Genomic DNA, 24,173 nt, shown 5'->3' on the forward strand with positions numbered 1-24,173 from the left:
ATACTTGTGATTGTTTCGTCTGTTTTTCTGTTGTGCTGGGCCGATTGGAAAATTTGACTGCAACTGATTACCGTTAAAAAAAAATTGGCCAATGATGATTACAAAGTGGTAAATAATGACTTAATTGTACACGTCTGGATATGAAGTGGATTCACAAATCTAAATATAACTGGATCATTGGTTTGCTGAAAATATTGGAGTCATCGGCTGCCATGTTGGTAACCTCCACAACATGAAAAAGTCTGATAAAAAAATTGAAACTCACTTTATTTAAAAACATGCTCTTGGTAGTCACCACAACATGAAAAGCCCTATAAAAATTTAAACTCACAGTTTATTTTAAAACCTGCTGTTCTGTGATTTTTTTTTCACGTTGCTTATTATGCAACTTTCGGTCGGTAGGGAGTCCCAATATGGCGGCCGCGTGGCCTCATCAGCAAACACTCCCATCGGCCGGAAGTTCCTCCATATCATAGAGCTGTGGGTGGTTACCATGTCGGGTCTATCATTTGTGCTCTGCCCGCGATTGACGTTATTTAGTGTCTGCGATTCAATACATTTTAAATCCCTTCCCTAATCGATTGGTATATCAAATCAAGTGGCACAGCAACCTGTCATTTTTAAACGAATGATGAGCTACCGTATGCTTGTGCGATAAGCGATTGACAGATATAAAATGAAGCGTTTAATATTATAGTGGTGGATCTGGTTATTATATAGATCTTACAATCGAACATTTGAAAAGCAAATATATTTCCCCTCAATCTCGGGGTACTGGGCACGTGCCCCGTGTGCCCTTTGGTTAATCCGCCACTGAGTATAAGCCTCACCAAGAAACTGCTTCGGTAGCACCGACGCTCTGCAAAGAGTGCGCTACATCAAATCAAATGGGAAGGACAGTGTACTTGCCTTTGGATTTGCCTAGTTTGGATTATATTCCTACCCTAACTATAAACTGTGACTGGAATATAGGCAGGGCATGGCACTAATGAATGCACCATCGGCCGGAGATCTCTTCTGCTCTGGGTCTTGTCTGCCAGCAGTGATTGCTGCTGCTGAATATTAAAGATCTCACAATATCTTTCACGATGAGGAAGAGAGGGAGGAACGTGTCTACCATTTCGCACTTAATAGATTGGATTTATAAAAACAATTCCAGTAGTGCCCATTAGGGTGGTCCAGATTCATAGGGTAAATGTTAAAGAAAACCTAAATTCCTCTGGCATTGATGGGGTTACTTTAGCCAAGATGAAAATTCGGAATTTCATGTTTTTCGACCACCCCAGTGCCCATGGAGTCCTGCTCATGATGATGATCTGCAGCTGTACCTAAGCATTTAAGCAATGGATGCTCATCTATATGGCAAGCACCTTCACTCAATGGATACAGTTGTACACAAGGAGTACAATCGCACAAGATGTAAACTTAATAAATTACTTCACATATCAGTTGAAATAATGAATGTAAAAGCCATGGTAACAATTATGAGTTTCTTTTCCCCTTGGAATCTCAGTGTTTAACCCTGGAAGGTCCCTTCACACTTAAGCAATTACTAACGTCTAATTTTCAATATAATTGCACACTTTACGTGTCGAATACTAAAAGCACATCAAACTACAATGAAATAACCGCTAGCTCTAAATAGTATCCATTCGTCTCTGTCCACTTTGTAGAATCATGATATAGTCAATCCATTTATTTAAATACTGTACCACTCTGCTCTGTCCATTCAGCAGTGTGTGGTGACATTTGACTGTAGTCGTACATGCACGTTGTTATATACAATATGGAGACTCGTGAGCGAGGGTATGAACAAGCAATGGAAGCAGTGGGGTCAGTTTGACAGAACAATCAAGGGAATCAACTAATAGGAAAAAAAAAAAAGAGAGAGAGAGACAGAGACAGAGACAGATACAGATACAGACAGAGACAGACACAGAGAGACAGAGAGAGGAAATGCAGTAACCTGCACATGAGAGGGTTGGGTTAGGTAGGGTTAATAGAGGTACAAAAGATTGCGGGTAAGGAGTGACATTACATGGTGGTGGATTGTCTGCTTGAAGCCAAATGGAAGGAGTGCAATTGAATAGCCTCAGGGAGGCCGTTCCACAAATGAGTGAAAAGAGGAATGAAACAGTGGAGGAGGGTTTGGTACCTCAGGTAGACAGGAAGATGTGTATTTCCTGGAGGAGCAGGGGAAGGTTGGAGGGCTGAAATAGTAGAGGGAGCTCGATTTGAGGAGATGTGGTTGTTGTTTTTGTTGTTGTTGTTGTTGTATAACCCCCGACAGTCCTCTGGAACAATCCCACGGCACAGAGACAGCCAATCGATCTTGCAGGAGCGACCCAGAGATCCCCACATCCTAGATGGTGTACCCCCGCCTTCACTAAGTCAGGGCCACGACAGAGTTAGAGAGAGGAGAGAGAGAGAGAAGACAGAGACAAGAGGGAATGGGCAAGTCCATCGGGACCGATTGGCACTCTGACTGTGATCGTGTTGCCCTGAGGAATCCTGGCAGCAGGGAAGAATTTTTTTTTTTTTTTTTTTTTGAATACTGAATCGAGGCTCGTGAAAGAGCTGACATTTACTTCACAAACAAATCAACCAGACAAACAAAATATATAAAAAGAGGGAGCGGAAGACAAGAGAAGGGGAAGCACACAAACACTTGAGGGCACACAACATTTAAGAGCAGGGAGATGTGTGGGAGGGAGAGGGCTTGGGGGGAGAGGGGTGGCAGAAGTATCAAACACAAGGACACCAAGGACTTCCAGGACAGAAGTTGGTATTTCAAAAAAGTGGAATTGGTGTGAAATTAGCGGGGATAGATAAGATCAATGTTTTGGATGGGGGAAGATAAGAGATGGTGGTGAACAGCTGTTTTAAAGACCTGGAGGGTGGAGTGGGATTGAAGAGAGTGAGGGAGTTTGTTCCAGAGGCGGGAGAAAAGAGGAAGGAATGAGTGAAGGTGAGCAGAGAGTCTTGATTTTGGCAGTTTAACCATAAGAGGGTTGCAGGCAGATCTTGTGCGACCTGTAGGAATATTTGCTGGACAGAGCCCAGAGAGAGCTGGGGGGGGGCAAGGCCAGGGAGGAGTCGGTAGAAGACGGAAAGACCACCAACCTGCCTGCGGTGAGTGAGTGAGAGGCCCTTGGAGTTAGCTTCATCGCGGGAGATTCCAATGATTCTGAATGCTTTGGTTTCAACAGCGTGAAGACGAGCTAGGTGTGAGGCAGGTGCACCAGCCCAGAGGGGAGAGCAGTATTCCATTGAGCTGCGGATGAAAGCCTTGTATGTGGTGAGGAGCTCAGATGTGCCAAGGAAGGACATCGCACGACGGAGGATGCCCAGTCGGCGACTGGCTTTGGAGGCCAAATTTGAAATGTGGTTTTCCCAGGAAAGATCATGGCAGATAGTGAGACCCAAAAGCTTGAGTGACAGAACTTCTTGGAGAGGATTATTCAGAAAGTGGATGGGAGGGTTGTCCAGTCGATCTTTTCGGAGAGACATCGTAAGAATGTGAGATTTGTCAGGATTGAAAGACATGTTCCACTTGTTTGCCCAGTCTGTGATTTTGTCAAGGTCTGCAGAGAGTGAGGAGGCTGCAGACTGCCGATCTGAGGGATGAAGAATGGAGCGACAGAGAGTAGAGTCATCAGCAAATAGATAGAGAGGATTTTCAAGAGAGTCAGAGAGATCATTTATGAAGACCAGAAAAAGCACAGGGCCCAGAACACTGCCTTGGGGAACTCCAGCCTGAACAAGAAGAGGAGATGAGAGAAACCCATTCAGGGCCACACGTTGACTACGACTGGAGAGGAAGTCCACCAGCCATGCGTGGAGATTTCCATGGATACCAAAAGAGGAGAGTTTGGTGAGCAGAGTGGGGTGCCAGACCGTATCGAAGGCACGTGATGTGTCAAGGGAGACAGCTCTAATTTCCTGTTTGGCATTGAGGACCTCCATCCATTGTTGAGAAAGCAGAAGCAGCATGTCCAGAGTAGAGTGACCAGGTCTGAAACCAAATTGATTATCAGAGATCAAGCCATTGGAGAAGAGGAAATATTTCATATCTGAAGCAATGATGGATTCCATGACTTTGCTGATAATTGGGAGAAGGCTGATTGGTCTGTAGTTGCTGGGATCTGTTTTTGCACCTTTTTTGTGCAAAGCGGTGATGTTGGCAGATTTCCAAGCAGATGGCAGATGACCTTGAGCAAAAGAGAGGGTGAAGAGAACAGAGAGAGGGAGTGAAAGAGCAGAAGAACAGGATTTTAGGACCCGTGGGCTGATGCCGTCAGGTCCAGTTGCAGAATCAGAGTCGAGGGTTGACAGAAACCTTTCCACCTTGTCAGGAGGAAAGGACACAGAGTCCAGGAGCAGCTGGGTACGACTGGGTACGGTGGGTACAGACAGGGATGGGTTTGGGACACAAGATTTAGAGGCAAACACAGAGTTGAGGCATTCAGCTTTTTCACGTGCGGAATCAGCCGTGTGGTCATTTGAGGTGAGGGAGGGGATGGAGGGGGAACAAACACCAGAAACAGATTTGACCAGACGCCACCAGGATTTGGAAGAGGGAGACAGATAAGGGAGTTCTGTCCTGAGAACGGAGAGATATTGCTTCCTGGCTCTCCTGAGGGTGGACACACACTTGTTTCGGGCTTTGTGAAAGGAAATGAGATTTCTTTCCATTGGATTTGCTTTCCAGGAGACAAAAGCAAGTTGTTTCTGGGCAATAGCCTCACCACAAGATTCCGTGTACCATGGACGGGAGGAAGGGTATGACAACTGAAGACGAGATGGGATAAATCTGTGCATGAGAGAGAGCAATTTACTTTGGAAGAATTCCCAGGATGGGTTGATGTCAGAGGCGGTAGAGATGGGAGACCAGTCCAGATGATTGATGGCTGCTTGAAGACCGTGCCAGTTGGCCAGAGTGAAATGCCAGACTCGTCGACGCTGAGGAGGCTCTCTGAGAATGGTCAGAGAGATGTCCACTTTAATAAGGACATGATCAGATGAGCCGATTGGAGCAGAAGAAGAGCAGCAGACATTTTCAGGGAAGTTTGTCATAACCAAGTCCAGAAGAGAAGATGCTCCGTTGACTGAGATCCGGGTCGGGAAATTGACAGATTGTGTCAGTCCCAGTGAGTCACAGAAATCCTTTGCTGAAGAGCCATGGCTGGTGAGAGAGGAACCCACACGCAGCCAACTGGCATGGTGACAATTGAAATCACCACATATGAGGAAGAGAGAGTTGGGATGGGTAGATAGAAGTTGGTCCATTTTATCAGACAGCGAGATGTAGATGGAGTCATCACTGTTTGGTGGACGGTACAACACACATATGAACAAATGGTGGGAGCGAAGGGGAAGCCGTAGCCAAAGGTATTCCTGGGGGTGAGGTGGAGAGAGGGTAGTGCAGGGCGAGTGAGGAAGAGAGTTTTTTATAAAGATAGCAACTCCCCCTCCAGGACGAGGCTCGAGGCGACCTGTCCTGTCCATGACCAATAATGTTGAGGGATTTATATTCCACAGAATCCTGGAGAGAGAAATGGGGATGATTTGGCCCCCGACTTGCATTGGGGGGTCCAACCACCACAAAGAAGCGTCCCCAGTCGTTGTTGTTTCGTATGCAGCCAGTGGCCGCCGCTTGCATCGTTTTCTTGAAGTGCATGCTATGCCGCTAATTCACCCTGTTACCAGAAAGCTAGTACTCATTTTGCTGACCTCGGAAGATGATATTTCAAGTCAACGCACCTGGTGCTGAGTCCACCCATCTGGTGTTATTTCAACAGCACGGCAGGGGCTCAAAGTCAAGACCCTGAGATCTTAAGCCAGCCACCTTAACCGTTAAGCCAACACTGGTCTCGGAGATGTGGTAAAAAAACAGAGAGGTCATCGACCTGTCCATGACGTAATAGAAACAGGTCTTGTGTTTCGGCCTCACCGAGGAAGATACCAATAATGTTGAGGGATTTATATTCCACAGAATCCTGGAGAGAGAAAGATCATGTGATGCTGGTGTGCCAGCCCAAAGCAGAACGCAGTACTCCATTGAGCTACAGCCAAAGGCCTTTTAAGCTGAGAGTAGTTATCATTTTTCAAGAAATGACTTGGAACAAGGGAAGATGCCCAGCCTGCAGCCAGCTTTGCTGTATCCATTTGCCTTTGAAATACTTGCATCCAAATCCATACATCCATTCGTATGTATCCATTTAAACCTTTTTTCAAAACATGACACTTAGCTTTCCTCGACCCCATGGCAGGGATGTCGGTTTTGTGTCAAACTTTGTTCCTCTTCTCCCTAACTTTTACAAAGCCATCAAATCTCTTTGAAGTTGCTTGTAATGTGAACATTTTGTAGGTACTAATGCCCCGATTTGAGAAAAGTCTTTATCCCTAATTATTTGCTGTAGTTTTTGATTGAAAACCATGAATGTTGTGCTCGTAATTCTGCATTTCCTTGACCTTGCAAAGCTGCGGTTTATACACCAGTGTGGCCATAATATGACCGATTATGTTCCCTTATTGGCGTACCAGTACTCCAGCACGACACAGATACTTTTTTGAAATCAAAATCCACAATTCGATATCAGAGCTTTTGAAAGATAGTCTGAATGGCATCCTTATCTCTCTTATACAATAATCATATTGTGTCGCTTTTCGTCTCCAGTTCCTCCTATAATAAAATATGTAGAAAATTTTTTATTTCATTGTTTTGATAAATATATCATCATAACTATATGCCCATTAACAGGAAAATATGCCTTATTTAACGGAGTGCGTTACAGATTGTTAAGACATGCTAAACCCAGGGGAAAATATCAGCAGCTTCAGTGGTTTTGGTCATTCCTTCGAACCAGTTGCACATCCCTGCACACACGTGATGAAGGTTACAGCAGACGGAGATGGGGTAAGAAGATAAATGAGGGTCTCTGGTCACCCAGGTTACCCAGCTGCTTTCCTTGTGTGTTGCATTCCCAGCCGGGATTAGTGTGGAGTGATAGAGAAAAATGCGAAACTTTCCAGCGAGTCTTAAACGATTTGCCAAAGTGACCTCAACCGAGGCTGAATTGATTTGTTTTTTTTTTCTTGCCCTCAATAACCTCACCCAGATCGGAGCACTGCACAACTCTGCGTCCGCACTGGCACCCGAACGGGCACAGTGGCTGTGTGGGCATCGGCCGTTCTGGTGGTCGTTGGAGAATCCGGGGTCGGTTGCGCTCCACAATGGGCGGCAAGAATCCTGATCCTTCCCAGGCTTCATCTTGAACCATTAAATCGAGGAAACCACGATGGGGTTTCACCCCCCGTGCTGCGAGAGTTCCGCCAATTAAAAATAACATTTGAAGGAAGATGCGCACCATCTTGTCAGCCCTAGATGTGGGAGAGAGAGAGAGAGAGAGTGAGAGGAGTATATTTACATATTAAAAAAAATTGTGAAACTCCACAAATTTACACAATCAATCAATTTCGCACTTGCCAGACTGCCTTCCTCACATCCAGTGAAATATGGGTAACTAGGTACAATGGCAGGCTTTGATAATACTGCAACTTATTTGTGTAGATCAAAAAAATAAGCATCTGATCTGATATGCAATTTGAAGAAGAGTAATTGTCCCCCGTCGCTCCGCGGAGTGAAAGGGGGACTATGGTTTTCCCCTCCGTCCGTGTGTCCGTCCGTCCGTCCGTGCGTGCGTGCGGGCGTGCGTGCGTCCGTAAGCGAAGGACTGCATTCGAATTTGGTGTGTGGGTGCAACCCACGTCAAAATCCAAGATGGCCGCCGCCATGTATGTCTGATACCATGTATGTCTGAACCTTGTGAGCTGAATATCTTGAAAAATAAGCGAAGTACCAACTTCTAATCTGGTGTGTGGGTGTATCTAGGCACAAGGAAGAACGCTATTGAAAATTGGGTCACCACGTCAAAATCCAAGATGTCCGCCGCCATGTATGTCTGAACATTGTGAGATGAATATCTTGAAAAATAAGCGAAGTACCAACTTCTAATTTGGTGTGTGGGTGTATCTCGGCATAAGGAAGGACGCTATTGAAAATTGGGTCGCCACGTCAAAATCCAAGATGGCCGCCACCATATATATGTCTGAACCTTGTGAGCGAAATATCTTGAAAAATAAGTGAAGTGCCAACTTATAATCTGGTGTGTGGGTGTATCTAGGCACAAGGAAGAAGGCTGTTTAAAATTTGGTCGCCACGTCAAAATCCAAGATGGCCGCCGCCATGTATGTCTAAACCTTGTGAGATGAATATCTTGAAAAATAAGCGAAGTACCAACTTATAATCTGGTGTGTGGGTGTATCTAGGCACAAGGAAGAAGGCTATTGAAAATTTGGTCGCCACGTCAAAATCCAAGATGGCCGCCATGTATGTCTAAACCTTGTGAGATGAATATCTTGAAAAATAAGCGAAGTACCAACTTCTAATTTGGTGTGTGGGTGTATCTCGGCATAAGGAAGAACGCTATTGAAAATTGGGTCGCCACGTCAAAATCCAAGATGGCCGCCGCCATGTATGTCTGAATCTTGTGAGCGGAATATCTTGAAAAATAAGCGAAGTACCAACTTCTAATCTGGTGTGTGGGTGTATCTAGGCATAAGGAAGAAAGCTATTGAAAATTGGGTCACCACGTCAAAATCCAAGATGGCCGCCTTGCGTCTTCCACTTTGTCAACTCGCATCACTTCACCAACGGAGGACCTAGGCGTAACGCTTGTTTTAAATGGGAGACCAGATCAAATGCTTCTTTCTTGTCATTCATATAAAGTCCAATATGGTTTCTGCAACAATTTATAGGTGACAAAGTTTCATTATGATGCCAACTCAACATCCAACCTATTAGGAAACAAGAAAGAGCAATCAGAGATTGCAGACCCTCACCAGTACATGTTTGTTTGCTGCTGTGTTTGTGTGGTGTATTGCGACGTATATTTATGTTCATACAGCACACAAACAGACCTTTTCGATTCAGTTTATTGCATCGATTCACATTCCAAACATAGGTAAGAAATAGATATACTCACATTCCAATTGACGTACTCTATAAACATACACACATTCAAATAATACATACCCTACAGATACACGTTCTTAATAGGATGTACTGTATTGACATACTCACATTCTTAATTGATTTTGATGTACCATACACTTTGTAGAATATAGAGCATTGAATGCTGCCAAAGCAGTTTCTTGGATGGCTAGGTATATAACTGGGTGCTTTGCCATTGCCTTCCTAGCAATGTTTGTTCCTGTTATATCCTTTTAAATGCTGAGCATCAAGCAAACCTTCAATTTTCGTTCCAACCTTCCAACCAGAAAAACCTTCCAACCATGTGACCTATGACATCAAAAGGTACACTCAGCCCATGATTGGATAGAGGATGATGCGTGTGATGTTTCGTGTTGATCAGATAAGGTTCGTTTTTAGCTGCGACGAGCAGCTCCATGAGAGGACCGCGTTGTTGTTCTTGTTGTTGGGGTGCCTTTTTGAATAGCGCATGCGCATACACTCGGACGTGCGTTGGTATGAGGTAAGAACATCGTGGACTAAAATCGCGATTTGTTTGAAGAAACCAGAATAAATTTAGCAACAAAGACAACATGAATGTTTTCATATCAATCTCGTTTCACAGAACTTTTTTTACTTTCAAATCACTTTCACCACACCACACCAAACAGAACCACAGAACCACACCACTGTTTTCACAGAACCACACCCACTTTCAAATCCCCGACCAACCAAGCCCGTTTCAAATTATCCCTCTGCCACCCAGAATTAACATTAATAAATAACATTAATGAATTAACATTAACATTAACAGAAATAACATTCACATCCATACATTATATGTAATCAGTTGATGAAGCATGTTGTGTCGCAAAACAAAGGACAAGACCAGAACTGAAAGACAAAAAGACGCTAGTGCATGCATATAATTTCATGACTGGTCGAATTTGGTAGCGCATATTGCAACGGATATCCTCATGATTCTACACGTCGCAGCTGGTGACCACACTGTGGTCATTTTTCTCTTGTTCTATCCAAGATGGCTGCCAAACCACATGACATATGGCGTCACCATTTTCACACTATATGCAGCAATGGTGTGAAATGATATTTGTAAAATTTCGCATCAGTAGGTAAGTGCTTTCAGAGAAACAATTTTTTGAATATTTTCCTTAAATACAATATGGCTGCCAAACCATGTGACCGATAATGCTTTTTTTCAACATTATACCCCCGTGGGTAGTTAAACACATGGTTAAAATTTCGTATAGATCCGTTCAGTGCTTTGAGAGAAGAATAATAATTTCATTTATGCAGTTTTTGCATAAAATCCAATATGGCTGCCAGACCATGTGACCTATGACTTAATTGTTTTCAAACTTATTCCCCATGGCTAGTAAATCATGTGTGTGGAGTTTCACATCGATCTAGTAAGACGTTATGGAAAAGAAGATTTTTGAAGGTTTTAATTTTCAATCCAATATGTCTGCCGTACCATGTCACCAATGACGTCACCAAAGTAATTCTCCGTAGCGGTTTCGGAGATATCGAGGTGCAAAGTTTTTCCAAGATGGTGTCTTTACCACATGAAAATGATGTCATAATAATTATAATTTAAAAATCTGCAGGAGCAGGCACTCCTGTGGTGAACATTTTGTGTCAATCGGACCGATGAATGAATGACTGAATGAATGAATGATCGTTTTAAGGCCATTTTCCCCACTAGAGCGGGGGTTAGCCTTGCGGGCCCCATGACAATCATGGTTCCCTGTTTGAGGCAATGTTTTTATGGCCGGATGCCATTCCTGATGCCAACCCTTGGTCACGCTCTTACGATGCGCAGGGATACGGTGTACCTATTCTAAATCCGGGTACACACCGTGATCATTCATCCCAACAAGCTGGTACTCAATTTGCCGACCTCGGAAGGATGACAGGCTAAGTCAACCCCTCTGGCGTTAATTCAGCGATCGACCGGGATTCGAACCCAGAATCCTAGGTATCCCAAGCCGGCACCCTAACCACTAAGTCAACACCAGGCTGGTTGCAGAGAAAAACATACTCAAGTTCTGTGAGGACAAACTGATAAAGAAATGAACCCAAATGCAAGTTTTTCTCTGGCGAAGGTAACTAGGAATTTTAGCAGTATTCATCCTGCCTCAAAGATGTCAAGGTCTTAATCCATGGGGAATCACATGTGAGTCAAATTAACTTAGGTGTAGTGTCAACAGGTGACCCAAAAACAATTATATCTAGTTAAAGCTCAGTTCCTGTCCGTGTGTCACAAGCGCCGCCAATTCTCCCCTCTCCTCCAGCATCACAAGCACTGCCCATTAGCCATGACAAGCACTGCTTTCTGTCTGCCGGACACAGTGACGTGTCGTAGGCTTAGCCAAACTTTTGCTCACAAGAATTTGGGCTGTTACAAGCAAAATTATATCGCTGCTGATTATAACACTGCCTTGATTGCCTCCGCGCGAGGTATGTCGCGGAATGTGTAAACTCAATAGAAAAAAAGATGTCACGACATATGACGTCATCACACAACAGCGTATTATTTTTAATTTTACAGATTCAGCAACAAACCTTAACATCGGCCCTCTTTTTAGGTAATACCTAGGCAACACCAGGTAACCTCTGATATGTTCATATAATGATAAATAGTCAATTCTTAATGCGTCCACCAAACATTTGGTGAAGCAATAATGAATAATATATTATGTTGTAAATAAATGGTGTGAAAGTCAGGATTTTTGTGTTATTTAACACGACATCCACCACCTCATTTTTAAAGTCCATAACCCAGATGAAGGAGGGGTACGTCAGCTATCGACATAAACCAGAAAAATCAGTGTTTGTATGTATGTTCGATATCTAACTACTCCTAGGCCACTGGGCCAATCTCAAGCAACCTTTGTGGGATGATATCACATACTTAGTTTCAGCCAAGGCTGACTATATAAATGTAAATATATATATATATATATATTGTTGCGGTTTTAAGAACCCACACAGGTAACATCATTAAAGGTTAAAGGTTGCACCACATAGATAGGCCATATGCAACACGTAGGTCACCTTAGGACGTTAGTTATTTCTTAGTATGTGCTTAGATAAGGCCATTCCCAATAGTTGCAACTGCGTTGTGTAGAACAAATAAGAGTAGGCCCCCAACCGTCCATTTTGCAGCCTCCCTTCCATCGACGCCATTAAGCGCTAGCCAGTCTGTAATCGCCCTCGCCCTTTAGGCTGCCAGCAGCCTTCACAATCTCGCTGGGCTTCTGCTCAAACGAGCCCAAAAGCCACGAGGTGAGGCCCGAAAAGGGGGCGGAGTGCAAGGGGAGAGGTGCGGCCACGTCAAGCAGCCATCAAGGCGGAGTCGGTAAGCCCACACCAGCCAATCAGGGCTGAGGTGACATCGCCTGATAGGGTGTGGCCGGACATTCGAGAGGGTTCGCTGGGCGTGGTAATATAACCCCTTGCGCGAGGCCCCCACCTCAGTTCTGAGAAGGGAGAGGTGCTCACAAAGTCTGTTGAAGAGTTATGAGGGGAGAGAGAGGGCTTGAACATTGCACCTGAGTTATGAGGAGGCACGCAGCTGCAATCATTGCGCTCTGAGTTGTCAGCAGGGAGTTGCCGTATCAAGTTATGAGGGGAGGACTGAACAGAGTTGAGATCCCAAAAGAACGTGTGCTGAGAGTTATGAGGGGAGGGCTTGAGTGATGAACATTGTACCTGAGTTATGAGAAGGACTTGAGGGGGCGAGGGCGTTGTGCCAAATAACTTGTACGATTGGCGTTGAAGGACATTTGTTGGAGGCACGCGCCATTGTGAAGGGTTTATCGGGGATCACCGGTTGAGAATTCGGCTTGGGCTTGCAGTGCGCAAACATCCAAACGTGCCCGTATTCCTATTACATATGCGGCCAAGAGCCACGAAGTCGCCAATAGCCCAGCTTACCATTTCCCCGATATAATTGTCCGCTCGTGCCTACGCTACATGGGGAGAGCTGCCTGCCGCCCACCATCATCTGCTGGTACGGGTCGAGGCCCGGGACGAGCTGTGGACGCCATCGCCGGACCTTCCACCCTACCTTCTACATCCCCGCGTGAGTCTGAGTCCGAGACCGAGTCTGAGAGCGAACGGGCCCGAGTCCACGGGATAAGTTAAGACTGAATAAGGCTGCCCTGTGTCCTTTTTCTTCCTCTTTCTTGTACATTCTTTCTTTTCCTCTTCTTGTACAAATTGCAATAAATTACCTTGTTCTTCCTGGTTTCTTCCTAATTCGATCGTCCTAGTCTTTTCTCAATTGGGTAAGCGTGGCACGATTCGGAACCGCTATAATCGGGTCTAGTCATTGGTTAACAGCTCGGATCGCGGATTGCTATCCGCTCGGCATATTCCATCAATATCCGTGATTTGGGCGGGAGTTATTTCCTCATTTCCGGTCAGCGTTAGTACTTAGGTAATCGCGAATCCCTAGTCCTAAAAACCCTACCTAATGCTGCCCGGGAAGGACGTTATAACCCCCAGGATCGCGTCGGCCAGATAAAGGACAAGGGGATTAATCCCCCCTTGATAAGGGGAAGGCCAACGTTTGGAGATCCGCAACAATTGGTGTCAGGAGTGGGATTTGGAACCCGAACCAAATTTTTTGTTTATCTTTTGGACAAATTTGGTCAAATTACGAGTGGCCAAAATTTATTAATTTAACACCTAAATTTGAATCGTGCCATGGATAGCCAAGGCGATCAGATGCCGGTGGGGGTAGAAGAGGAGGAAGGGTTAGAATCAACCCAGGACCCCAGGGAGGAATTGGAGCAATTGGAAATGGAAGAGGAAATTGGAGAGGGTGCAGCAGTAGGGGTTGCAGGTGAACAAAATGGCGGCACCTCACACATGGCGGCGAGGGCCGCGCCCGCTGCGCAAATGGGGGTGGTCGACATGCAAGCCTTCATGGGGCAATTCATTGTGGAAATGAAAAAAAAGAACGACGGTATTGACAAAATAGGAGAGCAATTGGGAAAGCAAATTGGGGGATTGCGAAATGATATGGGAAACCAAATTGGGGGATTGAAAATTGAGATGGATGCGCAAAGTAACCAAATGAAAGATGGGTTAAATAAATTGGAAAACAGAATGGGGGAGCAATTGGGAATCCAAATTGGGGAATTGAAAGATGATGTGGGAAATCTAATTGAAGGGCGTGTTAATAGAATAGGTGGCCACATAAAAAAAATATGGGGAGAACATTGACCGCAGGTCGAGCGGGAAAGGCACATCGGTATGCGACGAGGTTCTGTGATGTGAGAAGCGCGGGTTAAGCAAGGCGGAGCAAAGCACAGCCGGGTGGACCGGGGTAGAAATCGCGACACGGGGTATGGAAAAGCCGACGACCGCCGAAGTAGAAGAGAAAATTTTATTAGCGCCCGCGGTCGTCGAGGAAAAAGAAAATGAAATAATTATAGTGGAAATTGGGGTTGAAGAGACGGCGGACTTAGAAAAGCAATCGCAGGAGGAAAAGATGGAATATGCACAAAGTTCGTGTTCACATCATGATGCCGTACTTGTTAACCCCAATGGAAGTTTGCAGTTGGTGCGGGAGAGAAGAATCCCAAAGGTGAGTCGGGCTGTATATGGCGCGAAAAGGTTTGGCGCGAAAGTGTTTTTCGCGTGCTTGGGATCCCGACGTCACCCGGGCGCTTGTGGAAGGTCCTTGGTGCGCTGTGTGAAAGGAAATGGCGCGAGAGTGAGGAAAAGGTGTGTGCCGAAGCACGAGTGTGATAGAGTGTGGAAGTGAGAGTGAGTGTGACACAGAGTGCGAGATGGATGGAGAGAGTGTGCGAGAATCCACGCCAGAGTTGGTTGTGGAGAGTGTGCGAGGATGCACACCAGAGATGGAGGGAGAGAGTGTGCAGGGATGCACACCGGAGTGGGTGATTGGGTATGTGCAAGAGTGCACGCCCGTGAGAGTTACGGAGTATGTAACAGGGGAGAGTGCACAAGAGGAGTGTGGGGAAGAAAGGTGTGTTACGGAGTGTGTAACAGAGTGGTGTGCACCTGAGTGTGGAGAGGAAGAGAATGCACGAGAGTGTGCCGTACTAGAATGCACGAAATGCGTGGAGTGTTTGGGAGGGGCTGGAGCGCCGCATTTTGTGAGTGAAGAACGGGTCGCGAGGTGTGGATGTGAGAATGCGATCCAAGCATCGACGCAGACCGGGGCAGCATTTAGGCCGACGGATAGCCGACGCAAGTCCTCAGTGCGCGGGGTGCTTTGTGTGCTGCGGGAGCCGGCGGGGATCGTTGCCGCGGCGCTCTTGCAAGGAGCGCCGTGCACGATTCGTGCCGGGCCCCGCCCTGTATGGTCGGTGCCGCGCCTTCGCGGGCAAGGCGATCGGCACGATTCCGGGGGAGGTAGGCGAGGTCGGACCTTCGCCCCCTGCGGGTGCGGTGCTCCGACCGGGGGAGGTTGGGTCATCGTGGCGGAGACCGAAAGGCTCTGCGCCGAGATGGTGCCTGGAACCTCGGTCTGAGTATGCCTCCTCCCCAGAATCGAAAATGCTGGACGGACCCAACCAACAGGAGACTGACCATCCGCACGCATTGCTCGGCTTTGTAAAGCCGAGCTGTGAAAATGTATTCCCACACGAGAGGCTCATAGTTAGTGGACTAGTAGTGGTAGTGATAGGAATGGTAGTTGTACCATTCATTTGGGGCAAAGGAGCTATCGATTTATGGGGTTTGGCAGTGTAAACTAGCCAGGCGGGCTAGGATAATTGTTAGGGAATTAGAAATGACTTTAGGAGACCGAGATTTAAGTAGAGACATTGTACAAGTAGTGGGGACATAGTTAGATTAGATGGATGTTAATGATGAGGGATGTGCTTAGTATAAGGGAAGACAGGGGAAGCACTAGTATTAGAGGGAGGTAGTTAGCTTGATGATGCTGTGTGTGTGATAATGAGGATACGCTTTAGGCGCAAATGAGGAATTGGGAATGGGAGTCTTGGTGGTGCTGGTGTGCAAATGAGGCAATGCTCGAGAATGATGTGTGTGTGTGTGTGTGTGTGAAAGTGTATGAGTAGAGCATTGTGGACAAGTGTAATGGTGTGGAGTAAATGGTGTGTGGAATGAGTGGAGGGGAGTGCATGGTGCGAAGGAGTGGATGGGGGAAGGATGGACCCCTTCACGAGTACCCGGGGAGGGTAGTTTAAAGTGAGGTAGAGGGAGTAGGTAAATTTATTGGATATTGACATCTGTGGTGCGAGTAGTAGCAAGTTGTTGCTTTGAGGGGTGCATACGTCTGTGGAGATGGCTGGGCGTGTGGCTTAATCGGTGCGTATAGTTATTGAGGCACTCCGCCACTGGTAGTCTGTCAGCCAGGTGAGGCCGCAGGTAGGCTCTGGGAGCCAGGTAGAGTTGTGTAGAGTTCAGCGGGGCCCGAGGATCCGAGGAGAAGGACACGGTAGCCCAATGCCAGAGGGGGCATTAGTGGGGTGAGAGCGCCAGGAGGGCCTTCCCCAAGTTAGGGTAGTCGCAGGAGCTAGGCAAGCTCGGGTGGCGACTTCAGTGGCGGAGGTGCGCAGGTAGGTAGACCTGCTGGTAGAGCCACGTGACCCAGCCCCGAAATTGTGCGAGGGCACAGTATAGAAAAATTGGTGGAGTGAGACCTCAAATTTGGGAGGCACCACAGTATGGTCAATGGGAATTGGTTTTTAGAACCGCATAGTTTAAAGATGCCAGTTGGCAGGGCAAGACCCCAGGTAGTTTAAAGAGTTAATGTCAATTAGAAGGATAGTTAGGAAGTCAGAAATCTCTTCGCACCATACAGATCCACTCACCGATGTGATAGGACTCCACGCCAGGTTTTGTAAATGTTTGGAATGAAAGACGCATCATGACGTGGGTGGGACATTGTGTGTTATTCCATCCCTTCCTTCTTGGGAGGGATTGGGGACGAATTTGGTTTAGGGGAGATATGGGGGACGAGACAGTAGAGACGAAATTTGTAAATTGTGTAAATACGGGGAAGGGCAAGGGTAGGTAGATTGACATGGGGGTGACGTATGAGTCGGGACGAGCTTTCTCAGCTCGCTCTCCCGCGCCCCTCATATCGCATTGCCTTGTATTGTGTGTACCCTTGCGCCCTTGCCCCCGCTAACCTCTGCTTTGTCTTCCTCCCCACTCATGGACTCATGGTCTTTTGTCGAGGGGAGTGTGCAGGTGCCCTGAATTGTGCAGCTGCACTCTGCGCTGCACCCTGCTGCCTGCCTGCCTGCACCAGTACACCATATGGACCACACGTTCTGTGGCCTGGCACCTTTGCTGGAGCAGACCATTGCTGCCAGCAGCATCTTGCTTGCGGACCACTGTTCATGAGTGGTGCACATGCCAAGCAGTCAGACCACCCACGCTGGCCTTGCTGGCCAAAATAAAAAGCGGACACGGTTTGTGCCCTTTCTTATTAATTAATCTGCCGTGTGCCCGGACAAGAAGACATCAACTTTAACGATGGCACACCAAAGATCCATGAAGCCAGAAGCAAGTAGATACATCGGCCCAGCAGCCAAGCACAAGACATCATCATTAATAATTATTGAAATGTTTTTGGTGCATTTTTGGTGATGGTGCTTTTTGTGCATTTTTTATTATTCAGGTGCATATGGGTGGATGGTGTATTGGTGCAGTGCAGTGCAATTGGTGTTTCCTCTTTTCAAAACATCCTTCTTTCTCCCACAAAAGACAGGTCCTGGGTTGTAGTTGTAAATAATTAGTTAGTGTCTTGTAAATAACATGCTCCCCACCGGCTTTATGTGTAGTTTCAAAATAATTCCGTAATTCGGTTATGTTATCATAATCATTCGGTTATGATACAAAACATAAACTGTTCTGCCTGGCAGAGTTATATATGTTCTTGATATATGTTATATGTTCTAGGCTACTTCGTCACCTTCGTGCACACAGGCCGAGTACTGCTGCTCGTCGCCTCCGCGCACACAGGCTGAGTACTGCTACTTCGTCGCCTCCGTGCACACAGGCCGAGTAAATTGATATATGTTCTAGGCCAATTCTACCTCAGTGTCCATGGGGTCAACTTTTGGGGTGTGTCTGGCGGGCCTTATGCAGCAGACAATCTGTCTGGCGATGCGTTTTTTATACTTCGTAGAGTGTAGTTGTTCATTTTTACTTGGTTTCATGTGGTACCTCCGATGTTTAATCCAGCCCAAATTTTGGGACCCTTTGAGGGGAGTCTGGGCGGGCCTATGCAGAGGCAAATGTGTCTGGCGGTGGTCACTCTGTGCTCTGTGAGATGTACCTGTTGATTTCCACTTGGTTTCATGTGGTACCCCCAATGTTTGATCCAGCCCATTATTTGGCCCCCCTCTTTGGGCCCCAGTGGCCCCACGCAGCAGGGGGTCCCCAGCAGACATCCATATCTGAATATGTTAGGTTACACAATAAATGTTTCTGTACTCGGATATTGGTACCTTGTTCGTTTGACCAAAATGCTCTGGGCTGCCGGCCTATAATGCACTCTTCTGAGTGCTGTTATAGTTAACTCCGCCACCAAAGGTGGATGGAGGTTATGTTTTCACCAATGTCTGTCTGTTTGTCCATTTGTCTGTCCGTATGTGAACAAGATATCTCAAAAAGTTGTGGACGGATTTGGACGAAATTTGGCAGAGATGTAGCGTATGTGACAAGGACGAAATGATTAGATGTTGGTGAAGATCCAGATCCGGATCCGGCTACTAGAATTTTTAAAGTGATTCTTTACCATTGGGAGATATAGCCAAAAACGATACATAGCACGATGTCTCAAAAATTGTGGACGGATGATTTCGATTAAATGCGATTCTGTATTGTGATTATAAGGATACAAAATAAGGTCTACTCTACTTTACTCTAGGATTATAAGGTCTACTCTAGGATACCAATCGTAAACTGTTCACCTGGTGGATGTATGCTCTCTACTGAGTGCTGTTCTTGTTACCCTCGCCAGAGAAGAGAGTATATGCATTTGAGTCCGTTTGTTACTTGCCGGAATAGATTCTGGCAAGTACGTTGGTTGGTTGGTTTGTCTGTCTGTCTGTCTGTCTGTCTAATTGTCTGTTTGTTGGCGCAGTACTACGTCTACATTGTTGCACATAGCATCACCATACTTTACACACATATTTGCCTTGCCCTGGAATAGACTGTGCCCAATTTTTTACTTTCTAGGCCCAAGGTCAAGCTCAATGTCACTCAAAACGTCAAACCAGGGGGGTCGAGTTTTCATTTAAAATATATTTCAAACCACTGTAACTCTAAAAGTACAAGAGATGCATACCCTTACTGTTACTGACATATAGGAAGTCACATACGACATTTCATTTGGCGCCAGACCTTTGACCTTGAGTGACCTTGAAAGGTCAAACTGAAGGTCAAAAATTGTTTTTTGACTAATAACTCTTCTCAAACATTATCCGATTTCCTTCGAACCAACACCAAAATGTTCATTATTCAATTCCCGAAAAATAACATGTGGCATAAAATGGTCAAAAGTGCTTAGTTTTAATAATTTTTTTGGGTCAAAGGTCAGGGGGCCAAGTTTTCATTGAAAATATATTTCAAACCACTATAACTCTGAAAGGACAAGAGATATGCATACACTTACTCAGGTACCTTCCATTGCTTAGCGTATATATACATGTATAGATTTCCCGCAATTTTGATCCAAAATGGGCGATTTAAAAAAAAGTACATTCCTGCAAGTCCTCGGTCTCTGACTGATTTCTAGTTTGTTACTTGGCAACATTTTTTTTTTTTCCAAGTATGTTGATCACTCCGGTTTGTGTGTTTGTTTGTCTGTCCGCTCACTTATACTTGCCTACAGGTCACAATTTGAAACCAATCCTCACGAAACTTCACCAAATGGTAGAGTTCGTGGTCCGATAAAATCCTATGTATTTTTGATGTCAAAAGGTCAAAAGGTCAATGTAGGCCAAAGGTCAACCATTCTTTTTGAATCTCTAAAATCCTCAATTTTCATCCGATTGACTTGAAATTTGAATAGGATTTACACATCAGCTCACTGAATTCAACCGCCAACTATTTTTGAGATCAGAATGGGTCAAAAGGTCAACATAGGCCAAAGGTCAACCCCTTTTTTGAATTTCTAAAATCCTCAATTTTAATCCAATTGACTTGAAATTTGAATAGGATTTACATATCGGCTAAATTAATTCAACCACCGGCTATTTTGGAGATCAGCATAGGCCAAAAGGTCAACATAAGCCACATTTCTAAAACTGTCAATTTTCATCCGATTAACTTAAACTTTGAAGACGATTTGCATTTCAGGTCACTGAATTGTACCACAAATTATTTTTGAGGTCAAAAGGATGCTCTACTGAGGGCCATTCTGCTTTGTTCTCTTTTACCAAGTGTTGCTGTAGGAGTGATTTTTCATATGTCTGTTTGTCTGTCTGTTTGTTTGTCCGCACAGAATAAATATGATTTTCTCTGCAATCGTTGGTCCGATTGACAGGAAATTTTCATCATAGGTGCAACTCCACCTGTATAATTTTTAATGATAATTATGACGTCATAGGTAACGTGGTTCGGCCGCCATCTTGGAAAAACCGAAAATAGTTGCACCTCTATATCTCCAAAAGCGCTGAATAGAAATAATTGAGACATGGCTCATTGTAAAGAACTCTCCATGGGGAATAAAACATTTTAATGGTGATGTCATAGGTGCCTCCATTATGACGTCATAATTAGACAAGTACAAAAGTTCATCCAATCAAGATGAAATTTATTGAGCGCCATGTTGGCATAAACTAGTGGAGAAAAAAAAATAATGATGACGTCATCGGTCACGTGGTTCGGCCGTCATCTTGGAAAAACCAAAAAACTGCACCTCTATATCTCCAAAAGTGCTGAATAGAAAAAATTGAGACATTGTTAATTGTAAAGAACTCTCCATGGGGAATAAAATATGTAAATGATGATGTCATAGGTGCCTCCATTATGACGTCATAATTCGACAAGTACAAAACTTCATCCGATCAAGATGAAATTCCTTGAGCATAATCTAGGAATAGATTCGTTTAGAAAAAAAATAATGATGACGTCGTCGGTCATGTGGTTCAGCCGCCATATTTGTTTTAACACAAAAGCCTTAAAAACCACTGAAAATACATCTTGGCGAGGGTTTCAAATCTCTGATTGCTCTTTTTCTTCTTTTGTTATTGTGTTGTGTCATTCGTTGCATATGTGCTGCTGTTGATATCACCATTTCAGTGATAGAGACCAGTGGCATTCTGAACCTCATACCACTGGATTGGTGCCTGTTCCATAGTGTCTATAGGTCTAAACTTGACAGCGGATTAATATTTTTAAAGCATTTATGCTGGGGAGATCCAGGTGGGCCTACTAGGTGCAGTGTACATCAGGTCAGGTTAGGTCAGGTTGAAGGTCTTTCCTAAATGTTATGTTCCAATATGGAATTGAGTGCTCCTTTCCTCCATGAGTTCCAGGTGGATCCTCATCAGGAATTGCCAATAGTATCTGTAATCAGCTTTTGCCAAGGATCCCAATCTGTTGCTTGAGCAACTGCATCTTAACTACGCAAGGAAAATAGACATTTGGTAAGGTCTGAATGGCATGGTGGAGAGATTGGAAAACTAAAGACTCAGCTTAACTTCAGCAATGTTTGGCATTGAACTCCATTAGGTCAGTTATTTCTGCCCAGATAAGGCAAGAGAAACCACCTCAACTACCTTCCCTTGCTCATTTCTTTATTAGGTTTGTAACCTATTATTATTCCCAAAGTATTTCTTAGTATTATTCTTCCGCCCTATTTTGCACGTCCGAAAACTTAAAAATTAATGTTCTCAGCAACCGTTGGTCGGATTGACAGGAGGTTTTCATCAAATGATCAACTAGGCTCGTAGAATTTTTTTAATGCTAATTATAACGTCATAGGTCACGTGGTATGTGCGCTATCTTGTAAAACACCTTCAGGTTTCCCCCTCTATATCTCCGGAACGGCTGAATGGAAACATTTGAGTAATGGCTCATTCTAAAGAACTCTGCAATGGGAACAAAAAACATGTTTATTGAGTATATTAAAAATGCTAACGTTAAGAGGTTAGAATTCGTCAAACACGATTTTTTCTCCCCCGAAAACGATATTTTTTTCCCAGATGCTTAGTTTAAAACAACTCAGAATGCAAAAGTTTTTGAAGTCATACGTCACATGGTTCGGCCGCCATATTGTTTTGAGTGAAAAGTCTGAAAAAAATACTAAAATCCCATTTTCTCCAAAACGCCTGAACAGATCGAGCCCAAACTTGACATGCATAATCGCATACCAATGATGAACAAAAAATTCAGTGAGCACGACATCATCCGTCACATGGTTTCAGAGTTATGACGTTTTTAAGTATAAACTAGAAATGGTATCTCCTCCATAATTTGTGAAGATATCGAGTGGAAGCTTTAAACAAATGTTGCTCATGGGGGATGTTTCATAGTACTTGAGACGTTTTGATAAGTCACATGGTTTGGCCGCAATAAATAATGGAAGGAAAATCCTAAAAAGCTTCTAACTCTTGAACCACTGCATTGATCGACTTGAATTTGTAATGCCTTCGAGCCTTCATCAAGCCGAACAAGTGTGCAAAATTTCAAGATGATTGAATGTACGGTCTGGAAGCTAGAAGTTGTTATTGTGTGAAGAAGAAGAACCGCAAAGGTTTTTCTCCCCAGGCCATGTGACATAACCACCTCTTCGGATTTGGCAGTCGCTAGAGGGTGTTAACATTTGAATGCAACAAATCTGGGCAAATTCTGATGAATTTTCGTAAAACTACGCTATATTGTCATTTACATTGGAAAATAACATTGTAAAACTCTCCGCCGCCTCGGCTTTATTCTAGCTTTGAAGTTCATCCTGTCTTTACTTTTAGAGAGAAAGAGAGGTATCTACAAGCAATGGTAACCCTTATTTGGTGGAAATCCGATGAAAAATGACGAAATTATTCGAAATCTAACATTTTTAATTGATCGCATTTTCAAAGTGAATTCTTACTGATGTAAAATATCCATGCATGCAGGCAAGTGTGTGTGTGTGTGTGTGTGTGTGTGTGTGTGTGTGTGTGTGTGTGTGTGTGTGTGTGTGTGTGTGTGTGTGGAGGGGGGATGTGTGTGTGTGGGGGGGGGGGGGGGTGTGTGTGTGTGTGTGTGTGTGTGTGTGTGTTTGTGTGTGTGTGTGTGTGTGTGTGTGTAGGGGGGATGCGTGTGTGTGTGTGTGTGTGTGTGTGTGTGTGTGTGTGTGTGTGTGTGTGTGTGTGTGTGTGTGTGTGTGTGTGTCGGGGTTGTATCCAAGGGGGTTGTGTCAAAGCATGTCCAATGAATGTGGGTGCGAGTAAACCGTTCAGATCTGCCCGCAGTTTTAAGTGGCAGTTCTAGTTATTATTAGTCCCCTACCGGTTTACACCGGAGGGGACTATAGGTTTGCATGCCGTCCCTCCATCTGTCCGGCCGTCAGTCCGTCACGCAAAGAACAGTTTTCCGGACTTTGTTTTCTAAACGCTTAATGCTAATGATTTCAAACTTGGCACATGGTTTCCTCATGATAAGTTACAGATCAAGTTCGAACTTCACGACGTTTTGATCATTTTTGACAAAGTTATGGCAGTTTGAACTTTGGGAATTCTGATAATTCTGATGATCCTTAACCCTGTGCCCTTTTAAGTTTTAATTTCCTTTAAAAAACATTTTCTCTGCAATAATAGGACCGATTGAGATCAAATTTTCACCGTAGGGGCGACTCGGTCTGTATAATATTTTAATGGTAATTATGACGTCACAGGTCACGTGGTTCGGCCGCCATATTGATTTTCGTGAAAACACGAAAACCCCTTTTTCTCTGCAACGGCTGACCAGATCGAGGCCAAACTTTGCAGGCAGAATCGCATACCCATGACGAACAAAAAAGTCAGCGAGCATGACGTCATGCGTCACAAGGTTTCAGAGTTATGACGTTTTTAAGCATGAACCTTTAAAACCGAGCTGTTCCCTCATTTTTGATCCAATCGAGGTGAAACTTCACAGATCTGTTCAGCATGTCAGTCTACGAAAATGTCTT

The 24,173-nt window shown here is 44.8% G+C and overlaps 1 protein-coding gene across 1 annotated transcript in view; it reads right to left on the reverse strand.

The window, feature by feature from the left end:
- DCN (decorin) overlaps positions 1 to 24,173 on the reverse strand; it is a 126,210-nt gene that overhangs the window by 67,486 nt on the left and 34,551 nt on the right. Inside the window, exon 2 of the mRNA XM_068136138.2 lies at positions 7,118 to 7,383. Within this exon, the coding sequence (XP_067992239.2) occupies positions 7,118 to 7,373 (256 nt within the window). The 5' untranslated portion in view covers positions 7,374 to 7,383. The remainder of the gene's footprint in view (positions 1 to 7,117; positions 7,384 to 24,173) is intronic.

The sequence above is a fragment of the Myxine glutinosa genome, chromosome 1, assembly GCF_964187855.1.
Source record: "Myxine glutinosa chromosome 1, kmMyxGlut1.1, whole genome shotgun sequence".
NCBI lineage: Eukaryota > Metazoa > Chordata > Myxini > Myxiniformes > Myxinidae > Myxine > Myxine glutinosa.